General features: G+C 51.3%; 2 protein-coding genes across 4 annotated transcripts in view; both read right to left on the reverse strand.

The window, feature by feature from the left end:
• PBX4 (PBX homeobox 4) overlaps nucleotides 1-14,145 on the reverse strand; it is a 47,219-nt gene extending 33,074 nt beyond the window's left edge. For 2 of the 3 annotated variants that reach the window (XM_030305477.2, XM_030305486.2), the window contains exon 1: nucleotides 11,470-14,145. In XM_030305477.2, the coding sequence (XP_030161337.1) occupies nucleotides 11,470-11,472 (3 nt within the window). In that variant the 5' untranslated portion in view covers nucleotides 11,473-14,145. Of the gene's footprint in view, nucleotides 1-10,639; nucleotides 10,849-11,469 lie in introns of those variants that run through there. The other variant, XM_030305469.1, reaches the window with a different exon arrangement.
• A 174-nt stretch (nucleotides 14,146-14,319) lies between these two features.
• Nucleotides 14,320-16,506, reverse strand: LPAR2 (lysophosphatidic acid receptor 2). The gene is made up of 2 exons (XM_030305501.1): nucleotides 15,448-16,506; nucleotides 14,320-14,720 (listed from the first exon to the last, which is right to left on the reverse strand). Exons 1-2 carry the CDS (start codon nucleotides 16,187-16,189, stop codon nucleotides 14,407-14,409), a joined length of 1,056 nt encoding a protein of 351 aa, XP_030161361.1. The 5' UTR covers nucleotides 16,190-16,506; the 3' UTR covers nucleotides 14,320-14,406.
• Between the last annotated feature and the right edge of the window lie 1,425 nt (nucleotides 16,507-17,931).

A 17,931-nucleotide genomic window follows, 5' to 3' on the forward strand; every position in this document is an offset into this window, starting at 1 on the left:
CCCAACCTGTCTCTCTCTCTCTCTCAAAAAAAAAAAAAAAAATGAATAAATGTTAAAAAAATAAGTAAAGATACTTTTGAGGCTCTTTCTAAATAAACTAAATTAAATGAAAACAAAGCAACACTGTGAATATCCTTTTAAAACCAATGCTAAGAAATCTATAGCAAAACTGAGTCATATAAGAATCACTCCAGAAAATGAAAGCACAGAGGTTTATCCTCCCTAACCTCATTTGTTCAATATTTATAGGACTTTTATTTTGGAACAACTATATGCTGGTCACTATATCAGGAGAAAGGAACATGAAAATGAAAAGAACATAAGCCACATTCTGGCTTCTACTACCAGTATATTATAGCTCCTAATTTTAGCTGGAACTTACTTTTACTTTTCCAAATTATGGAACAATCTACTTTCCTTAAAAAGGTATCATTTTAAATTACCAGGGAATTTAAAGATTTACTGAGATTTAAAGATATACTGAGATATATTCTTCTTCATAGAACAGGATACTTCTTGAAAAATCTTCCCTAAGAGCAATAATGATTCTAATGCCTTAACCAAAGATGGAATCGGATCTCCTTAATTATTCTCATTTCTAGAAAGATTTGTTCAGCTGACAAAAACAGTCAACAATATTATGTACCTCCCAGAGACAGACCCAGGTACAGAACAAAAATTAGAAGACGTGATGGGGTACATGGGTGGCTCAGTTGGTTCAGCATCCAACTTCGGCTCAAGTCATGATCTCATAGTTCGTGAGTTCGAGCCCCACGTAGGGCTCTGTGCTGACGGCTCAGAGCCTGAAGCCCGCTTCGGATTCTGTGTCTTCCTCTCTCTCTGCCACTCTCCCGCTCGCACGCTCTCTCTCTCAAAAATAAATAAACATTAAAATTTTTTTTTAAAAATTAGAAGACACGAATGCTTAAGTAATAGAACTTCGATGGAAAGCCTAGAAATTCACAGAGGGTCCCAAGTTCCAGGAAGGAACAGCAGCCCAGGACTCGGAGGCCAGCATTTCAAACTAAGGTTCTCTGTAACAGTGAAACTGGGAAAAATCAATCCATTAACGGAAGACATCAATCACTGGTAAAGGTCACTCTAAAAGCAAACACAAAAGCAAAAAACCAAAAATGGTTAGATGAGTCGGCGTTGAGATTATATATGGATATCCAAGGTCAACCATGGAAATTATTACAGTAATTTAGCAAAATGAAACCTTGGATCAGGAGCCAGTTTGGGCACTAAAAAAAAGGGGGGGGGAATTCTTTCACATGACACAAGAAAACAATCTGCAGAACTTGAATAAAGGAATGACCTTTAAAATGAATAAATTTAAGTCTGTGAAAAGCTCATTATAATGTCCTTATTTCTTAATTTGTCCCTGGACTGGTTACAATCAATACTACTGCTAAATTTCTTACTCAAAACCACAACTTCTGGTCTCTCCCCTGCTCAAAAAGGTGGTGTGACTTCTCACTGCCTGCTTTAATCAATTCTAGCCCCTTAGCAAGGCATTCAAGGCTCTTCACCAGCTTCTCTTTGACCCTCTCCCTCCTCTGTACTTGGGGAAGTCCTACTCCTCTTTTATGTGCAAGACTCTGATGGGTGGCCTGTCCCATCCTGGATTCCTTACTCCTCCCCTGCTCCATTCCCTTTATTTTTTTTTTCAACTTTTTTTTTTTTTTTTTTTTTTTATTTTTGGGACAGAGAGAGACAGAGCTTGAACGGGGGAGGGGCAGAGAGAGAGGGAGACACAGAATCGGAAACAGGCTCCAGGCTCCGAGCCATCCGCCCAGAGCCTGACGCGGGGCTCGAACTCCCGGACCTCGAGATCGTGACCTGGCTGAAGTCGGACGCTTAACCGACTGCGCCACCCAGGCGCCCCCCCTTTATTTATTTTTTAAAAAATTTAACCTTTATTTATTTTTGAGGGGGGGAGAGAGAGAGAGAGAGAGAGAGACAGAGAGAGAGAGGGAGAACATGAGTGGGGGAGAGGCAGAGAGAGAGGGAGACACAGAATCTCAAGTAGGCTCCAGGCTCTGAGGTGTCAGCCCAGAGCCTGACGCAGGGCTTGAACTCAGGAACCATGAGATCGTGACCCCAGCCAAAATTAGACGCTTAACCAACTGATCCACCCAGGTGCCCCTGTGAAACTTTTCTAAAATATTCTGCATGTTGCTTTACTTAATAAAACCACTTCAAAAGGGATTTTGCTGTGACCTTAGATTTTAGATAGCTTTTAGGAAATTGTTTTAAAACCAACAAAATTCAACTCTTAGGGAAAGTACTCCAAAGACAGCAAGACTTTCCTTTGGCACTAGACCAAGCCAAGCTAAGCATGTTAATCCTAAGAGCAAAGCTAAAACCTACAAGCAGGCTAAGAAGAGAGTGCTGTCACTAAGTGGGTGGGACCTAATGAACCTTCTTAAGATTGATGAAAAGAAAAACTTCAACTCTGAAATTCTACTTCCCAGGTTTGGACAAGTAGATCCCATCTGGCTAACACTATCTAGCTTTGGGAAATTCCAAACCATAAATTCCTCCTCTGACTCCCCACATGCTTTGAACAGGCATGCTGAAAACCAAATGCTCACTGACACGCATTCCAGAACTAGAATACTAAATACAGGGACATAGATCTTTAGAAAAGGGGCACACCATTCAGTTGACAGTTTATGCTTTGCCACTTGTGTAAGTTCTAAAGATAGTCAAAATTAGATTTTTTTTTAACATTTTTTAATTTATTTTTGAGACAGAGAGAAACAGAGCATGAATGGGGGAGGGGCAGACAGAGAGGGAGACACAGAATCGGAAGCAGGCTCCAGGCTCTGAGCCATCAGCCCAGAGCCGGACGCGGGGCTTGAACCCACGGACCTCGAGATCGTGACCTGAGCTTAAGTTGGACGCCTAACCGACTGAGCCACCGAGGCGCCCCATAGATCATCTCTTTTTATTTAACAACTAAAATTTAGTCCATATTATAGGCAATGTCAATCTGCAGAAATACTGGAGGAATTAAGAAAGTCGTACAAATTTCTACTAGCAGAAAATATCTAGCATGTCGTACATGTAAAAGTCAAATTAAAAAATTCAGGGCACCTGGATGGCTTAGTTGGTTAAACACCTGAATTCGGTTCAGGTCATGATCTCATGGTTTGTGGGTTTGAGCCCTGTGTCAGGTTTCCTGCTGACAGCTCAGAGCCTGGAGCCCGCTTCAGATTCTGTGTCTCCCTCTCTTTCTGCCTCTCCCTGACTCGCCCTGTCTCTGTCTCTGTCTCTCCCTCTCTTTCTGCCCCTCCCCCACTTGCCCTCTGTCTCAAAAAATAAATAAATATTAAAAAAAAAAAAAAAGATGGGGCACCTGGTGGCTCAGTCAGTAGGCATGACTTCAGCTCAGGTCCCAATCTCATGGTTAGTGAGTTTGAGCCCCGTATGGAGTTCTGTGCTGATAGATCAGAGCCTGGAGCCTGCTTGAGATTCTGTGTCTCCCTGTCTCTCTGCCCCTCCTCCGATGGCGCGCTGTCTCTGTCTCTCTCTCTCTCTTTCTAAAAAATAAACAAACATTAAAAACATAAAAACTAAATAAAAGAAAAAATTCAGAGAGGGGTGCCTGAGTGGCTCAGTCGGTTAAGCACCCAACTTCAGTTCAGGTCTTGATCTCATGGTTTGTGAGTTTGAGCCTCACATTGGGTTCTGTGCTGACACCAGAGTCTGCTAGGGATCCTCTGTCTCCCATGTCTCTCCGCCCCTCCCCCACCCATTCTCTCTGTCTCAAAATAAACTTTAAAAAAGAAAAAATTCAGAGAAATCTCTTCCTAAGAAAAATTATGAAGGTCTTTAATTGGAGTAGTACCTGTTATGTTGCCTAAAAGCCAACTTCTAAATGTGATCTTTATAGTTTCAAATACATCACCCCATATACCAAATTGCCTGCTTCTAAACAAATACAACAGTGACCATTCTCCATCATATCTTTATTCACTATATATAAAGGGTTTTTCCCCTAAGAACCTATTCCCATCCCCCAGCAGTCACTTGCTATTACACTCAAGTTCTACAAACACAAATCTGGGCTGTGGTTTTTTGTTTTTAATTTTTTCTAATGTTTATTTTTGAGAGAGAGACAGAGAGTGAGCAGGAGAGGGACAAAGAGGGAGAGAGGGGACACAGGATCTGAAGCAGGCTCCAAGCTCTGAGCTGTCAGCACAGAGCCCAATGCAGGGCTCAAACTCACAAACCGTGAGATCATGACCTGAGCCGAAGTTGAACACTTAACCAACTGAGCCACCCAGGCACCCCTGGGCTGTGGTTTTATAGACACTATAAAGGAAATACAGAAACAACCCTGGAACTTCCACAACCTGATTTCCTTAGGTTGAAAATGTAAACAGACCCTGAAACAACAGGGTGTTATGGCCCCAAGCCAAGATTTTCATTAAGAAGAAAAAAAAAATCAACTATTTCCTGAATTTTATTTGTTCACTTTGAATGTTCTTTCCATAGTAAGTAGGCAAAACAATGCTAATATGTGACCCTTGTGATTAATTTAAAATCCATTATGCCCACCAACACAACTTAGGCTCCAAAATAAATTCATTTGTCAGATTAACCAACTACTATGTAAACTGATTCATGAAAATAGGAATAAATGGGACACTATTATCTCCACTCTTGAGAGCCCGACCTCTCCAAGTGTGCTTTGGGATCCAATGCACTGGCACCCTTGGGAGCTTGTTAGAAATGTGGACTCTTGGGCTCCATTGGGACCTGCTACATTAGAACTTCCATTTTGCAATAAGATTCCCACAGAAACTTTCTCCATGTCCAGCCTGGGAAGAACTGCTCTAAAGCACCACCATTCAGTATTTTCTGCAATTCTGGAAATGTTTTCTATCTGTCCTAATATGGTAGCCACTCGTTACATGTAGCTACTGAGCACTTGAAATGTAGCTAGTGCGACTGAGAGACTGTTTAACTTTAATTTTAATTCATTTTAGTATAAAAAGACACATAGAGGGGCGCCTGGGTGGCTCAGTCGGTTGAGCGTCTGAGCATCCGACTTTGACTCAGGTCACGATCTCACGGTTTGTGGGGTCAAGCCCCGCGTAGGGCTCTGTGCCGACAGCTCAGAGCCTGGAGCCTGCTTCAGATTCTCTGTCTGTCTCTTTCTCTCTCTCTCTCTGCCCCTCGCCTGCTCGCACTCTGTCTCCGTCTCTCTCTCTCAAAAATAAATAAACATTAAAAAAAGTTTTTTAATGAAAAATAAAAATAAAAGACACATAGTGAGTGACTACCACATTGACTGGTACAGCTATCTGGGGAGTCAGTGTGTACCTACAAGCAAAGGGTCAAGAAGTGACCACTGCAGCCAAACCCGCCAATCCAGCAACACATAACACAATTCACGCAGAACGACTTGAAGGCCAGTCCTCTTCAGCTGCCTCTCCCAGAACATCAGGTATGGAGCATGAATTTCCAGTAACATTTTTTTTTTTTAATTTACTTTGAGAGAGAGAGAGAGAGCACAAGTGGGGGAGGAACAAGAGAGGGAGAGAGAGAAAATCCCAAGCAGGTTCTGCACTGTCAGCACAGGGCCTGATGCGGGGCTCGAACCCATGAACTGTGAGATCATGACCTGAGCTGAAATCAAAGAGTTGGATGCTTAACTGTCTGAGCCACCCAGGTGCTCCTGGAGAATGAATCTCCAGATGACACTGTGACCATTCTGCTTCCTTTCTCCACCAGGTTTCCAAAATGAACCCCTCAGCTCTAGAGTTTTCATACTAATTTCTTAGAAATCTCACTACCAGATAAAAAAGGAGTCGATCAGCCTTTGATAAGAGGCAGCTTCCTGGCTCTGAGTCCTGAGGATCCCCGAGGGTATGGTACCTGAACAAACCGGTGGGGGTGGGGAGTGGGAGAGGGCCCAGAGCTTGCAACAGATTTTTATGACTCAAACACTGGGTAAAGACCCTGGGGGGAGGGAAGAATTTTGGAGCCTGACAGTCTTGACAAAAGAGCCCTCATAATAACCCTCATAAACCCCTCATAAAGGCAGTCATAGAAGCAAATGAAATAGCCTATGTAGAAACTGTAAAATGTTGTAAAATTTATTATTATAAAAAAACAAGGCTATGCATGATAGAGCAAAATAGTCAGAGTGCCTGGGTGGCTCAGTAGGTTAAGGGTCTGACTCAATTTCCGCTCAGGTCATGATCCCACAATTCGTGGGAGAGAGCCTCATTTCGGGCTCCGTGCTGACGGTGCAGAGTCTGCTTGGGATTCTCTCTCTCTCTCTCTCTCTCTCTCTCTCTCTCTCTCTCTCTCTCTGCCCCTCTCCCTGCTCAGACTCTCTTTCTCAAAATAAATAAATAAACTTAAAAAAAAAAAAAGACAAAATACTCAGACAAACCTTGGCAAATGAGATAAAATTTTCTACCTTACTGGTTTCATACAAAAAAAGGGGCACCTGGCTGGCTCAGTCGGTAGAGCATGTAACTCTTGATCTCAGAGTTGTGAGTTCAAGTCCCATGGTGGGTATAGAGATTACTTAAAAATAAAATCTTAAGGGGCGCTTGGGTGGCTCAGTCACTTAAGCGTCCAACTTCGGCTCGGGTCATGATCTCACGACTCGTGACTTCAAGCCCCGCGTTGGGCCCTGTGCTGACAGCTCAGTCTGCTAGGGATCCTGCTTCGGATTCCGTGTCTCCCTCTCTCTCTCTGCCCCTCCCCTGTTCACGCTCTCTCTCAAAGATGAATAAACTTAAAAAAAATTTTTAAATAAAAACAAAATCTTAACAAGAAAGAAAGAAAGAAAGGAGGACACCATCAGTAAACAGTTCCAAATCAGAAAATGCAGAACTGCCCCTTCTCGAGGAAGAGCTTAGAATATAGCTGAAGGTCAGAAGATCATTCGAGAAGACTGGTTATCCCTCACGTAGTAGAAAGTACCCAGTGGACTCAGGCTGAATCTAAACTAAGACAGTATATTCCAAAGTCCCCACACTCCACTATCTGTGTAGCCCAGAGGAAGAACAATACACAGTTCACTATTCTAAGACTATTCAGCTACAATGACAAAATGAACGACACACAAGCATTTGCAGCTGCCTTTGAATAATGAAGGTTTAAGGAGAGTAGGTGTGCTTTCCCTCTTTAAACACACCTGTGGGGCGCCTGCGTGGCTCAGTTGATTAAGCATCCGATTTCAGCTTAGGTCACGATCTCATGGCTCGTGGGTTCGAGCCCCACATCGGGCTCTGGGCTGACAGCTTGGAGCCTGGAGCCTGCAGCCTGCTTCGGATTCTGTGTCTCCCTCTCCCTTTGCCCCTCCCCTGCTCACACTTGGTCTGTCTCAAAAATGAATAAATGTTAAAAAAAAAAAAATTAAAAACAAAACACATTTGTGGTGACCAAATAGTTTGAAAGGGCCGCACATCTGAGATGAAAAATTCTTTCTTACTATACAGTTGAGCTAAACTGACTCCAGGGCCTATGAAGGGGTCAGCAGGGGTACTGAGAGAGGGCAGGGTCAGAAAGACTTGCAAAAGCCTCACCCAGTTGCCTGATCAGGACAGACAAGATCTGTTTCCCCTCTTGAGTTGGTCATCTACCAGGCTGCAGAGTTTACTATGAGGAAAAGACCCACCCAAGTTGTTTGCTCCAGAGTAGAGTTAACGTTGCACTTGCGGACTGAAGACTGTGTCTGGAGTTGAGTGACTTTTAAATGATTTGGGTGAGTTCAGGTAAAGGCTACATCCAAAGAAACTGGGGCAGATCTGAAGCTACCAAGTCTCAAAAGAAAAGCCCCAGGGGCTTTTTACCTCAACAAGAAACCAGGAACCACTTATGCAACAATCAAGTTGTCATGCATGTATAATGCCTCACTATTCAATTTGCTAGTCTTAAAAGAAAAAAAAAAAGCTGCCTTCAAGATTAGCAAGGAATGGGGTGCCTGGGTGGCTCAGTCAGTAAAGCAACTGACTTCAGCTCAGGTCATAATCTCCCAGTTCATGGCTTCAAGCCCCGCGTCCGGCTCTGTGCTGACTGCTCAGAGCCTGGAGCCTCCTTCAGATTCTGTGTCTCCCTTTCTTTCTCTGCTCCTCCCCCACTCACGTCTGTCTCTCTCTCTCTCTCAAAAACAAATCTATAAATTTAAAAAGCATTTAAAAATTAAAAAAAAAAAAAAAAAGGATACCAAGGAAGAGGGGTGCCTGGGTCACTCAGTTGGTTAAGTGTCAGACTCTTGGTTTGGGTTCAGGTCATGACCTCATGGTTTCATGAGTGCTGAGTTTCATGAGTGCTGAGAGTGCAGAGCCTGCTTGGGATTCTCTGTCTCTCTCTCTCTCTCTGCCCCTCTCCCACTTGCGCTCTCTCTCAAAATAAATAAACTTAAAAGGAAAAAAAAAGAATAGCAAGGAAGAGGCGGCTGATTGCACGCCATTCTAAAGCCTATCTAGGGGAAGTCTGGATTGCTATAAGAAAAAAAAAAAAACAAAAAACCCAGCAGCCATGGGGCTGTGATAGGGTGACAGATGCTTGAGGAAGGCCACACCTGAGCAGAGTTCACTCCTTAAGCAGCTCCCTACCTAGAAGAGAAGGAACTCAGGGAGCTCCACAAACACCCAAAGCACTGCCTCTGTGGTTCCTTGGGTGTGAAGAGCCCATTTCCCCCTCCTGAGCTTTCCAGAATCTTAAGTGCCACAAACTTTACTATATGCTCATTGTGCACAGTCCTGGGAATACACAGGAAAATATGACAAAGCCTCTGCCCTCAGACTAGCCTAGCAGACAGGGGATCACACAAGGGCACCCTCTCCAGGCCCAGCTCTTTTTTTCCAGGTGTTGGGAATCACCTCTATTCAGTGCACACCCATTACGACAACGATTTATAATTAGTCTCCCACACACCCTACTTCTCAATGAGCTCTGATGGGGCAGAGAAGGTCTTAGCCATCTTGGTTTCGCCAGCACCTAGCACATTGCCCCCCAAAGTAGAATGAACATAGGGAGGTGGGGGAGAACACTCTTAACTTTCCAGATAGAGGCTATGAACCTGCAGAGCGTGGACGATCCACAAGAAGCAAAGGAGACAAAGTCTGACGAACAATGCATGCCATATCCACCTTTTCTTCGCCTCCTCCTTCCCGTGGCTGCTGTTCACTTGGCTTTGGCATAACCCCTCCTCACTACGCGGCTCTACTGACTACACAGTCCATACCACCAGACCCTGGCCCCATCCTCAGGGACCACCCTTCACCCCAAAGAATAGGCCCCATTCAACGAGGCCTCATCCTCCAAAAGGACTTCAGTCTTTCCTATTTTCTAATAACTTGAGAAGGCCCCAAACACAACGGGCTGCCTTGTGAAGCAGATGCTACCACTCCTCACTGGCTGACAAGCGGTGGGTGGAGGGAAGTAGGGCAGGTGGTCTTAAACCCGCTGTGATTTTTCCCACTGCAACTGAAAGAAAATCCAAACTCCTTCCTGAGACGTGTAGGCCGCGTGCGATCTGGTTCCAACCTCTCTCTGAACTGAACCCAGGACTTTCAGTCTCTGGCTGCGTTTCCTTCCAGCTCTTTCTCACCTTGAGCTCTCTGAAAGTGCTGTGTCCTCTACACCTGACTTTGCACAGGATGCCGTCCCTTTTCTTAGACTTCCTCTCACAAGGTGGACTTAGTTTTTGCTACTCACTTTCTCTTCCTCAAACTATGAGCTTGAGAGCAAGGGCTACGTCAGCACCCAGCTGGGTGTCCCACACATAGTTAAGTGTCTAATAAAACTTTGCTGCTTTAGGGGCGCCTGGGTGGCGCAGTCGGTTAAGCGTCCGACTTCAGCCAGGTCACGATCTCGCGGTCCGTGAGTTCGAGCCCCGCGTCGGGCTCTGGGCTGATGGCTCAGAGCCTGGAGCCTGTTTCCGATTCTGTGTCTCCCTCTCTCTCTGCCCCTCCCCCGTTCATGCTCTGTCTCTCTCTGTCCCGAAAATAAATAAACGTTGAAAAAAAAAAATTAAAAAAAAAAAAAAAACTTTGCTGCTTTAATAAAACGGGGGACCGCCATCCCTCCACCCAGCTCCCCCACCATCCTTTTTTTCCGGATGGTTCCCGCACCAAGTCACTCCCATCACTTGCAACCTGAGTCCCACTGCCCACAACCCACTCTCCCTTATCTGCCTTCACAACTTCCCACCTCGTAAACCCCACGAATGCATCCATTTAGCTGTCCATCTCTCGGCCCTTACACCCCCCAGCCCTCCTCTTAACCCTTTACATTCCATAAACCCCAAAACTGCTTTCACCATATACCTCCCCATCCACAGACTCCCCTTAAACCCATCCCTCTCGCCCCAGGACAAGCTCCTAAAACCCATCACCTGCTGCTTAACCCCGTAAGCCTTTCAGTCCGTCGCATTTTAACCTCATAAATCCCTTCGGCCTCAGAACCCCCCCCCTTTCAGTCCTCCCTGAGCCCCCACATCTCCCCTCCCAGCTCCCCGCCCAGAGATGCACCCCAAGCTCTCACTGTGCACCGTCCTCACTCCTCAAGCCCCCTGTCAACTTGGCCCTGGCCCCGCAGCCCGCCCCCTTCACTCCCGCGACTTTGGGCGGCCCAGGCCCCCGTCGAGCCCGCGCAGCACCTGGCCTGCGCCTCCTCCAGGCTCTGGTCGGTGATGGCCATGATCTGCTGCAGGACCTCGCCTGTGTCCGGGCCTGGTGGGGGCCCGGGCGGCGGGCGGCGCAGGGCCGGGAGAGGCGGCGCGGGGCGCTGCGGGCGCGGCGGGAAGTCCATGGGCGGCGGGACCGGGGAGGCGCCGAGGAGGAGCGGACCCGCTCACAAAAGCGCCGCAGCCAAACACCGCCACCCGCGCGCACCGGGCGCGCGCGCCCAAGCCCCACCCCTCGCCGCCGCCGCCAGCCAACCGCCGCCAGCCAGGCCGCCGCGCACCGCCCACAGACACGCCCCTAACTGCCCCTTGCAACGGCCCGGGACTCGGTGGGGAGTTGCCGAGGCAACGGCTCTTCCCATCCTCACTCTCCTCCTGGCCGAGGAAGGGCGACCACTGCTTCGCTCTGCTTCAGAGGCTCCCCGCCCCCCCATGTCCACCTCCCTCACCTGCTCAGAACGACTCCTGCTTAGAGACCTTAATCTTTCTCGGGGCCCCTCATGTCTCCTCAGAGCCCCCGCACCTCCCTCAGAGAGCTCCAGCATTTTTCCTCAAGAGACCCTCAACTCTCCTCAGAGACCATCCCCGCTACCTCCTCACGCCCTGTACCCCCCGCCAGAGCCCCCATTCCTCCTCAGAGTCCCCATTCCTCCTGAGAGCCTCCACTCCTCAACGGTCCCCACTCTTCCTCAGTGGCCCCCGTGTCCCAGACACCCCCCGCCCTCCTCAGAGTACCCCACTCTTCAGGCCACCCCTTCCTTCTCAGAAATCCCTATGATTCTCAGATCCTCGCCAACACTCACCATTCATCTCCAGAAGCCCTAACACCCAGTCCCCTAATGGTCCCCTCAGTCTCGGCCCCGTCAGTCAGATGGGCACTAGGGCTCCTGGCCTCCCGGCGCTTCCCTCTAGAGCTTTCCACGCGGGGTGCAATTGTGTGTGGTGATGGTGGCTGGAGGGTTTGAAGTGAGTGATTTTCTCGGCTGCAGAAATCAATTCTCTTTTCCAGGTCTGGCTGACGAGTGATCGCCCGTTGATTCACTCTCTCCATCTACTCCGGTCTGGGCCTTCAAAACCCTAGCATGCGGTCACTGAGCTACTGAAGGATGCTTCCTGAGGGTCTGCTCTGAGGTGTACCCACCCCAAGTAAGAGTGGATGTCCACAGGTCTTTTGTTTCAAACCACCAGACCTCACAGCGTCAGAGAAGGCTCATCGTGTGAGAGAAAAGGAACGGACTGGACACGCATCACTTCTCCAAAGTCACAGGACCTGCTGGAGCCCGTTTTCTCTGAGGACAGATTCGAGACGCAGGCTCCTCAAGGGTCCTCAGTCTCTCTGGAAACCCTTCAGGCCAAGGCCCATCTTCTCATTGCCGCTGGAGAGGAAACACAGTCACCCTATCCGGTGTGACTGGATTGGAGGACTCCAAAGAGGACGGCAGGGAATGGAAATGAGTGATGCGGGATGTGAAGATCCCCTTTGAAAGCTCCCCGAGTAAGGAAACCTGCCACTTGGCCCCAGTAAGAGGAAGTACTAGAAGTTGTGGCGACCATGACTGTTGTCAGGGCAACAGCTGTTGCCCTGTACAAAAGTTCAGCAGCCCTGTACATGAAACCTCAAAGTTGTTTGTAATTTCAGTGTCTTTCAGAGAACAGTGGGGGCGGAGGGTTGAAAGCTTTAGGGACCAAAGCTTGCATGGCGGAGACACCTACAGAAGAGGGAAAAATCGATGGGACAAGATGCCAAAGGAGACCAGAGGAGTGTGGGTTAGAGCCCGGAGGATACCAGTGCGCGAGCGGCCAGCTCAGAGCAAGTGAAACTCAAAACTGCCTTTGGGAGGCCACTTGGGGTCCCCACCCCATACGAAGTGGCTTTGGCACCTAAAGTGACATGTCTGTCCAATGGGCCTGGAGTTCCGCAGAGGCAAGGGCTGCCTTTCATGGGCCTGTGCCCAGGCATATGGTGGGAGGGTCATCATCTCTGGAGATTTCAGGCCTCAGGCCCTAGAAGACATGCTGCCCACCTCGGATCCTGAAGTATCCAGCATCCCGGTTCATTCTTGCCGCCCCACAGAGCTGTCTTAGGGCAGGGGGAGTTTTCCCAAAGGGAAACCCAGCCCCATTCAGTGAAGAAGGGACCTAGATGTTTTTGGTTCTTCAGCAATGCGTGCTTTAGTGATTTAAGAATTTGGCCTCCAATGGGAGGCTTTTATTTAGCATGTGAACCTTAAGAGGCTATAACCTTGTATCCCCCTGCCCCCCCTTAAGCGGAAGCAGAGAATCCAGATTCTGGTCTACACTGTACCTAGCAGGGTGCCTTTATGAGCACCTGAGAGGGGGCTCATCATGGCATGTCTGAGCCTTGGGGGGCTGTGGGGTGAGAGGAGGAAAACCAAGCTGAGGTCGTGACCAACTCTTGACTCTGTGGGGAATCCAAAGCCCTCTCCCCAGGTGCCTCTCTAGTCCCTTGATTCATCTCTGTGTCTTTTGAAGCTATGCAACCACAGGCCAGATGGCAACCCCTCTGAGCTCCTGGCCTGTGAAAGTAAGTGTCATACCTGCACCACAAGATGCAAGTGATGATTAAATAACGCAACTACAGTGCTTATCAGAGTGCCAGGCACATCAGAGGAGCCTGGGAAATGGCAACTCTAAAATCCTGCATCCTGCCCCATGGACCCTACTCCCCTTGGTCGGGGGGCAGGGAAGGGGATGGACACACCTGACTATTAATAACCTGGACTCAGACGAAAGGGCAGCCAGGAGAAAGAGGGCTCACACAGGCCAGAGACCACTGTGGGCTCCAGAGGACAGAGACAGTTGGGGGGGGGGGGGAAGGTGAGTTCGAGGCAGGGGAACAGGCAGAGGAGACCGAGGCAAAGAGAATGCGTGTAAGACCTCCAACAAGAGAAATGGAGTGGGGCACCTGGCTGGCTCAGTCGGTAGAACATGCGATTCCTGATCTTGGGGTTGTGAGTTTGAGCCCCATGTTGGATGTAGAGATTACTTAAAAAAGAGAGAGTAACAGCCGTGCAGAGATCAAAGATGAAAGAGAACAGGGCTGAGGAGATCCCAGCCTAGCCTGAGCTGAGGCGGACAATTCTGGGACACAGGGACAGACGGGACTCTCTGAGTTGTTGATAGAAAATGCTCTGGAGACCTCAGTGGAAAGACTTACTCCTTACATCATGCTCTCCCCCACAGACCCCCTCGATTCTAATAACGGACTGACAAGACCCCAGAGGCTGCAAGGGGCCACAAACCTTTTCCCAGATCACACTCAGCACCCCTCAGTCTGCGCCCCTAAAGAATCAGCTTCAGGCAGATGGTGCATCCACGGTCCGTGTCACCCTGTCTCACTGGGCGGGGTGGCCTCATCTCTCCCATCTTTGACACCCACATCACCACAGACAAGGAAGCAGTCCACAGGGTTTACCAGGGATGTGTGGTAAAAATAGAAAATGTCAGTTAAAACCCCCAAAACCTGAGATGATTAATTAGCAGATTCCTGAACCCCATCTGACTTTTCTCCCGGGCATTTAGAGGTGACCCCACACCCCCAGGCCCCCGGAGCAGGCAGAGCTGTGTGCCTGGGGGAGACTGGCAGTGGAGTTGTGCCACGGCAGACTGGGGGTCTGCCTTTAAGTCTGTCCTGCAGATTGGGGAGAGCCAGGTGCGTCCACGTGTGGTCAGGGGCTACGATCTGGCATCTGCGGCACCCCGGTGAAGTCCCAGGTTGGCTAAAGGGTGGAGTCCATCAGGGGATGGCCATTCTCAGGAAGCATGATGCGAGTGCTGGCACCCGTTCGGGTGGAGGGTGCGTAGCGGGCAGACTCGTGCGTGGACCGGCGAAGGCACAGACAGCAGAGGAGGCGGCGGAAGGTGCGGCGCATCTCAGCATCTCGGCACGAGTACACCACGGCATTGACCAGTGAGTTGGCCTCAGCCAAGAGTAGGAAATACTTCTCCACAGCCAGAACATTGCAGGACTTGCAGTCCAGACCGTCCAGAAGCAGCACCACCTGGCCCGGCGTCCAGCAGACCACGAACGCCCCTGCAGGATGGAGACTGAGGTAAGCAGAGCCGGCTAGCAGGGGGCCTGGCACCCACAGCTTAGAGCTCAGGGCTGGAGGGGTCTCTGGAGCTCAGACAACGGCCACTGTTGCAGGGCAAGAGCGGCCGGACACGGTTCTCTGATCTGTCTGCCAGAGGGATACCTTTCCTAACCGGTACACGGTAGATAGGGTGCTGGGCGTTTCTACATGGAGGCTGGTTCTGTGGGGAAAAGGAGGTCACTGTGGGACAGGCCAGTTACTTGGGGCGGGGAGGGAGGGGATCGTAGGGAAGAGGCACTCTTTGATCTTGGGGTATGGGGGTGTATCCTCCTGGGATACACCTTGCTGCCTCCCCCACTCAGACTACTCAACAGCCAGACTGATCTCGTTCCTCCCTGCTAAGAACTCTTAAGGGCTTTTCCCCCAGAACTGAGAACAAAATCTGACTCTTGCCTGTGCCCTTCGAGGCGATGCTGACCTTCTCTCTTGCTTCTCTCCAGCCACGCCGGCCTCCTCTTTGGAGACACTGGCCCAGTCCTGCGGGGCTCTCACCTTCTGTCCCCTCTGCCTGGAACTCTTCCCTTCCCCAGCTTTCAGGTCTCTGCTCAGATGTCACCTCCTTGGAGAACATTCCCCACCCAAATCCTCCCCTCCCCTGTCTTGTGGGAGTTGGGTGGGGGAAGCAGGGGTCCTGCAACCCTGGGCCAGCTGAGGGCACTCACTCACCCAGAATGATGACAACGGTCTTGACCAGGCTGAGTGTGGTCTCTCGGTAGCGAGGGTGGCAGCTGACATGCTCTGCCATGCGCTGTACCCTCCGCCTCACATAGAAGAAAATGCGGGTGTAGACAGCCACCATGAGCAGGAAGACAAGCAGGCTGGACAGGGCCCAGACGGCCAGGTAGGAACGGCTGAGCAGGGGGGCCATGCGTGAGCAGCGGTCCAGGGCACAGAGGCAGTGCCAGAAGTGGGCGGGCAGCAGCCCCAGGCCCAGCGCGGCCACCCACACCCCCACGATGAGCATGACGACTCGGCCATGGGGCAGGCGGCTGTGCAGCTGCACGGCCATCACACTGCGGTGCCGCTCCACAGCGATGGCCAGCAGCGTGGCCACTGACGCCGTCAGGCTCGTGTCCAGCAGGCCCTGCCGCACAAACCAGCCCTCCACCGAGAGCCGCGCAGTGCGAGGGCCCGTGTGGAACATGAGGAAGAGGTAGGCCACACCGGCAAAGAGGTCAGCTGCAGCCAGGTTGCCCAGCAGGTAGTAAATGGGCTGGTGGAAGCGGCGGTTGGAGGCGATGGCCGCGATCACCAGCAGGTTGGTCAGCAGCACCAGCACGCTGACGGTCAGCCCCAGAGCCACCACAACTACATCCTTGGGCCGCCAGTGGGAGCTGAGCTCCTTGCCACTGTTGTTGTAGAAGAAGCCGATGGTCTCATTGTAGTAGCACTGGCCCATGCTGACCATCTGGGGGCACAGAGGGAGAGGTCAGCGCAGGTGGCATTTGTTGGAAGGATACAGGAAGGAGCAGCGGCCAGAGGGGAGGGTCAGGACAGGAAGGGCAAGGGTCTCAAAGTCAGATGCCTCAGGGTAAAGTGGCCGTGGTGGAGACCAGGGTAACCTGGAAAAGGAAGCTACACGGTGGGAGTGCGGGGGGATGGGCAGCGGTTGCTTATTGACTACTAAGACGCTTACAAAGATATCTCCCAAATCAAATGACTGGCTTTTTTTTCTTTTTTAATCTAAAGGAGAAAAATAAGGGGCGCCTGAGTGGCCCAGACGGTTAAACGCCTGCTTTTGGCTCAGGTCATGATCTTGTGGTTTGTGGGTTCCAGCCCCGAGTAGGGCTCTGTGCTGACAGCTCAGAGCCTGGAGCCTGCTTCAGAGTCTGTCTGTCTGTCTGTCTGTCTCTCTCTCTCTGCCCCTCCCCTACTGATGCTCTCTCTCTCCCAAAACAAACATTAAAAAAATTTTTTTAAATAAAAAAAAATCAAATAAAGAAGCAAAATAAGCCAACCAAAAAACCATCAAGAAATCATCTGCCCAAGCGCGGCCAACCTGTACTAGGGATGGGGGGAGGGAGGAACAAAGGGGGCGTGAGCTGTGAAAGTAAGTGAGGGAGGGTCTGTTTGGTGCTGGGATCATCGAAGGGAGCAGAGCCCAGGGGACGTGTGTGCGCAGGGTGGGGTCACTGCTGTCCGTGCGAGAGCGTGGAAGTGACCAGGTCTATCAGAGTTGGACAGCAAGGCAGCCCCAGAAGTCGGGCGGCGGGCTTTGGGCGCGAGCGCTCCCGAAGCGGGCGGGGCATCGGGCCTTTCTGAGTGGGTCGGAGGACCCTGGCACCCTCGCGGACAAAGGGGACGGTCAGGGAGGCTGCAGCCGGCCGGGCCTCCCGGCGCCCCCAGGCTAGAGGAGGAGCTGGGGAACAGGAGAGGAGGGGGGCAAGGGGCGGGCCCGGGCCCCGCAGGCACGTGCCGCGCCCTACCTGGGACCCGCGCCCACCTACCACCGTCAGTACCCGCCTCACCTGGGCCGCCCGTCACGCCGCAGTAGGGGCGGCCTCCCCGGGGGTCGGGGCGGGCCCCAGCCCCATAGCCTGGTGACCGCGGCGGGGAGCCGAGGAGCGTCCGAGTGCGCTGGGCGCGGGCAGCCAAAAGAGCACGGGAGGCGGGGTCCCGCCCCTGCCTTGGCGCAGCGCCCCGCCCTCGCCACCTGGGGGAGCCCCGCCCCGTCTCTGCCACCTGGGGGAGCCCGGCGGCTGCGGCACGGACAAGGTCTCCCGGAACCTCAGCCCCCCCCTCCGCCCCCTCATTTCCTCCAGGCCTCACGGCCTCTCGGTCGCCCCTCTCCACTTCCGGCGCGGGACCCCCGCCCCCGTCCTCGCGCACCCCACACGCACGCAGTTTCGAGCCTTCCGGGGGCTGAGTCACTCAAGTCCCGAGAATTACCGCAGTGACCTCGCTCAGCCTGGGCGCAGCTCCGGGTGGTCTCAGGGTCCGCGCCCCCGCCCGGCCACCCCGCCCGCTCCCTGGCGTCCAATCCGTCGCTGAGTTCCAAGCCACGCCCTGATCCGACTGGGCTCCTACAGCCGGGACCCCCGCCCCGCCTCCGTTTCTTGAGCGCTCAGCTGCCGCGCGCAGCGGCCTCCGGTGCCCCTCGGACCTCTCCGGCCCCAGGTGACCCTCCGGGAGCACTCAAGTTTCTCGAAA

Source organism: Lynx canadensis, chromosome A2 (assembly GCF_007474595.2).
Source record: "Lynx canadensis isolate LIC74 chromosome A2, mLynCan4.pri.v2, whole genome shotgun sequence".
Classification (NCBI taxonomy): domain Eukaryota; kingdom Metazoa; phylum Chordata; class Mammalia; order Carnivora; family Felidae; genus Lynx; species Lynx canadensis.

Excerpts from the sequence above, each read along its gene's own strand:
- LPAR2 (XM_030305501.1), bottom strand. The coding sequence starts at position 16,189 with ATGGTCAGCATGGGCCAGTGCTACTACAATGAGACCATCGGCTTCTTC. Across the intron at positions 14,721-15,447 it reads GACCGTTGTCATCATTCTGG|GGGCGTTCGTGGTCTGCTGG; the intron begins GTGAGTGAGTGC and ends TCCATCCTGCAG.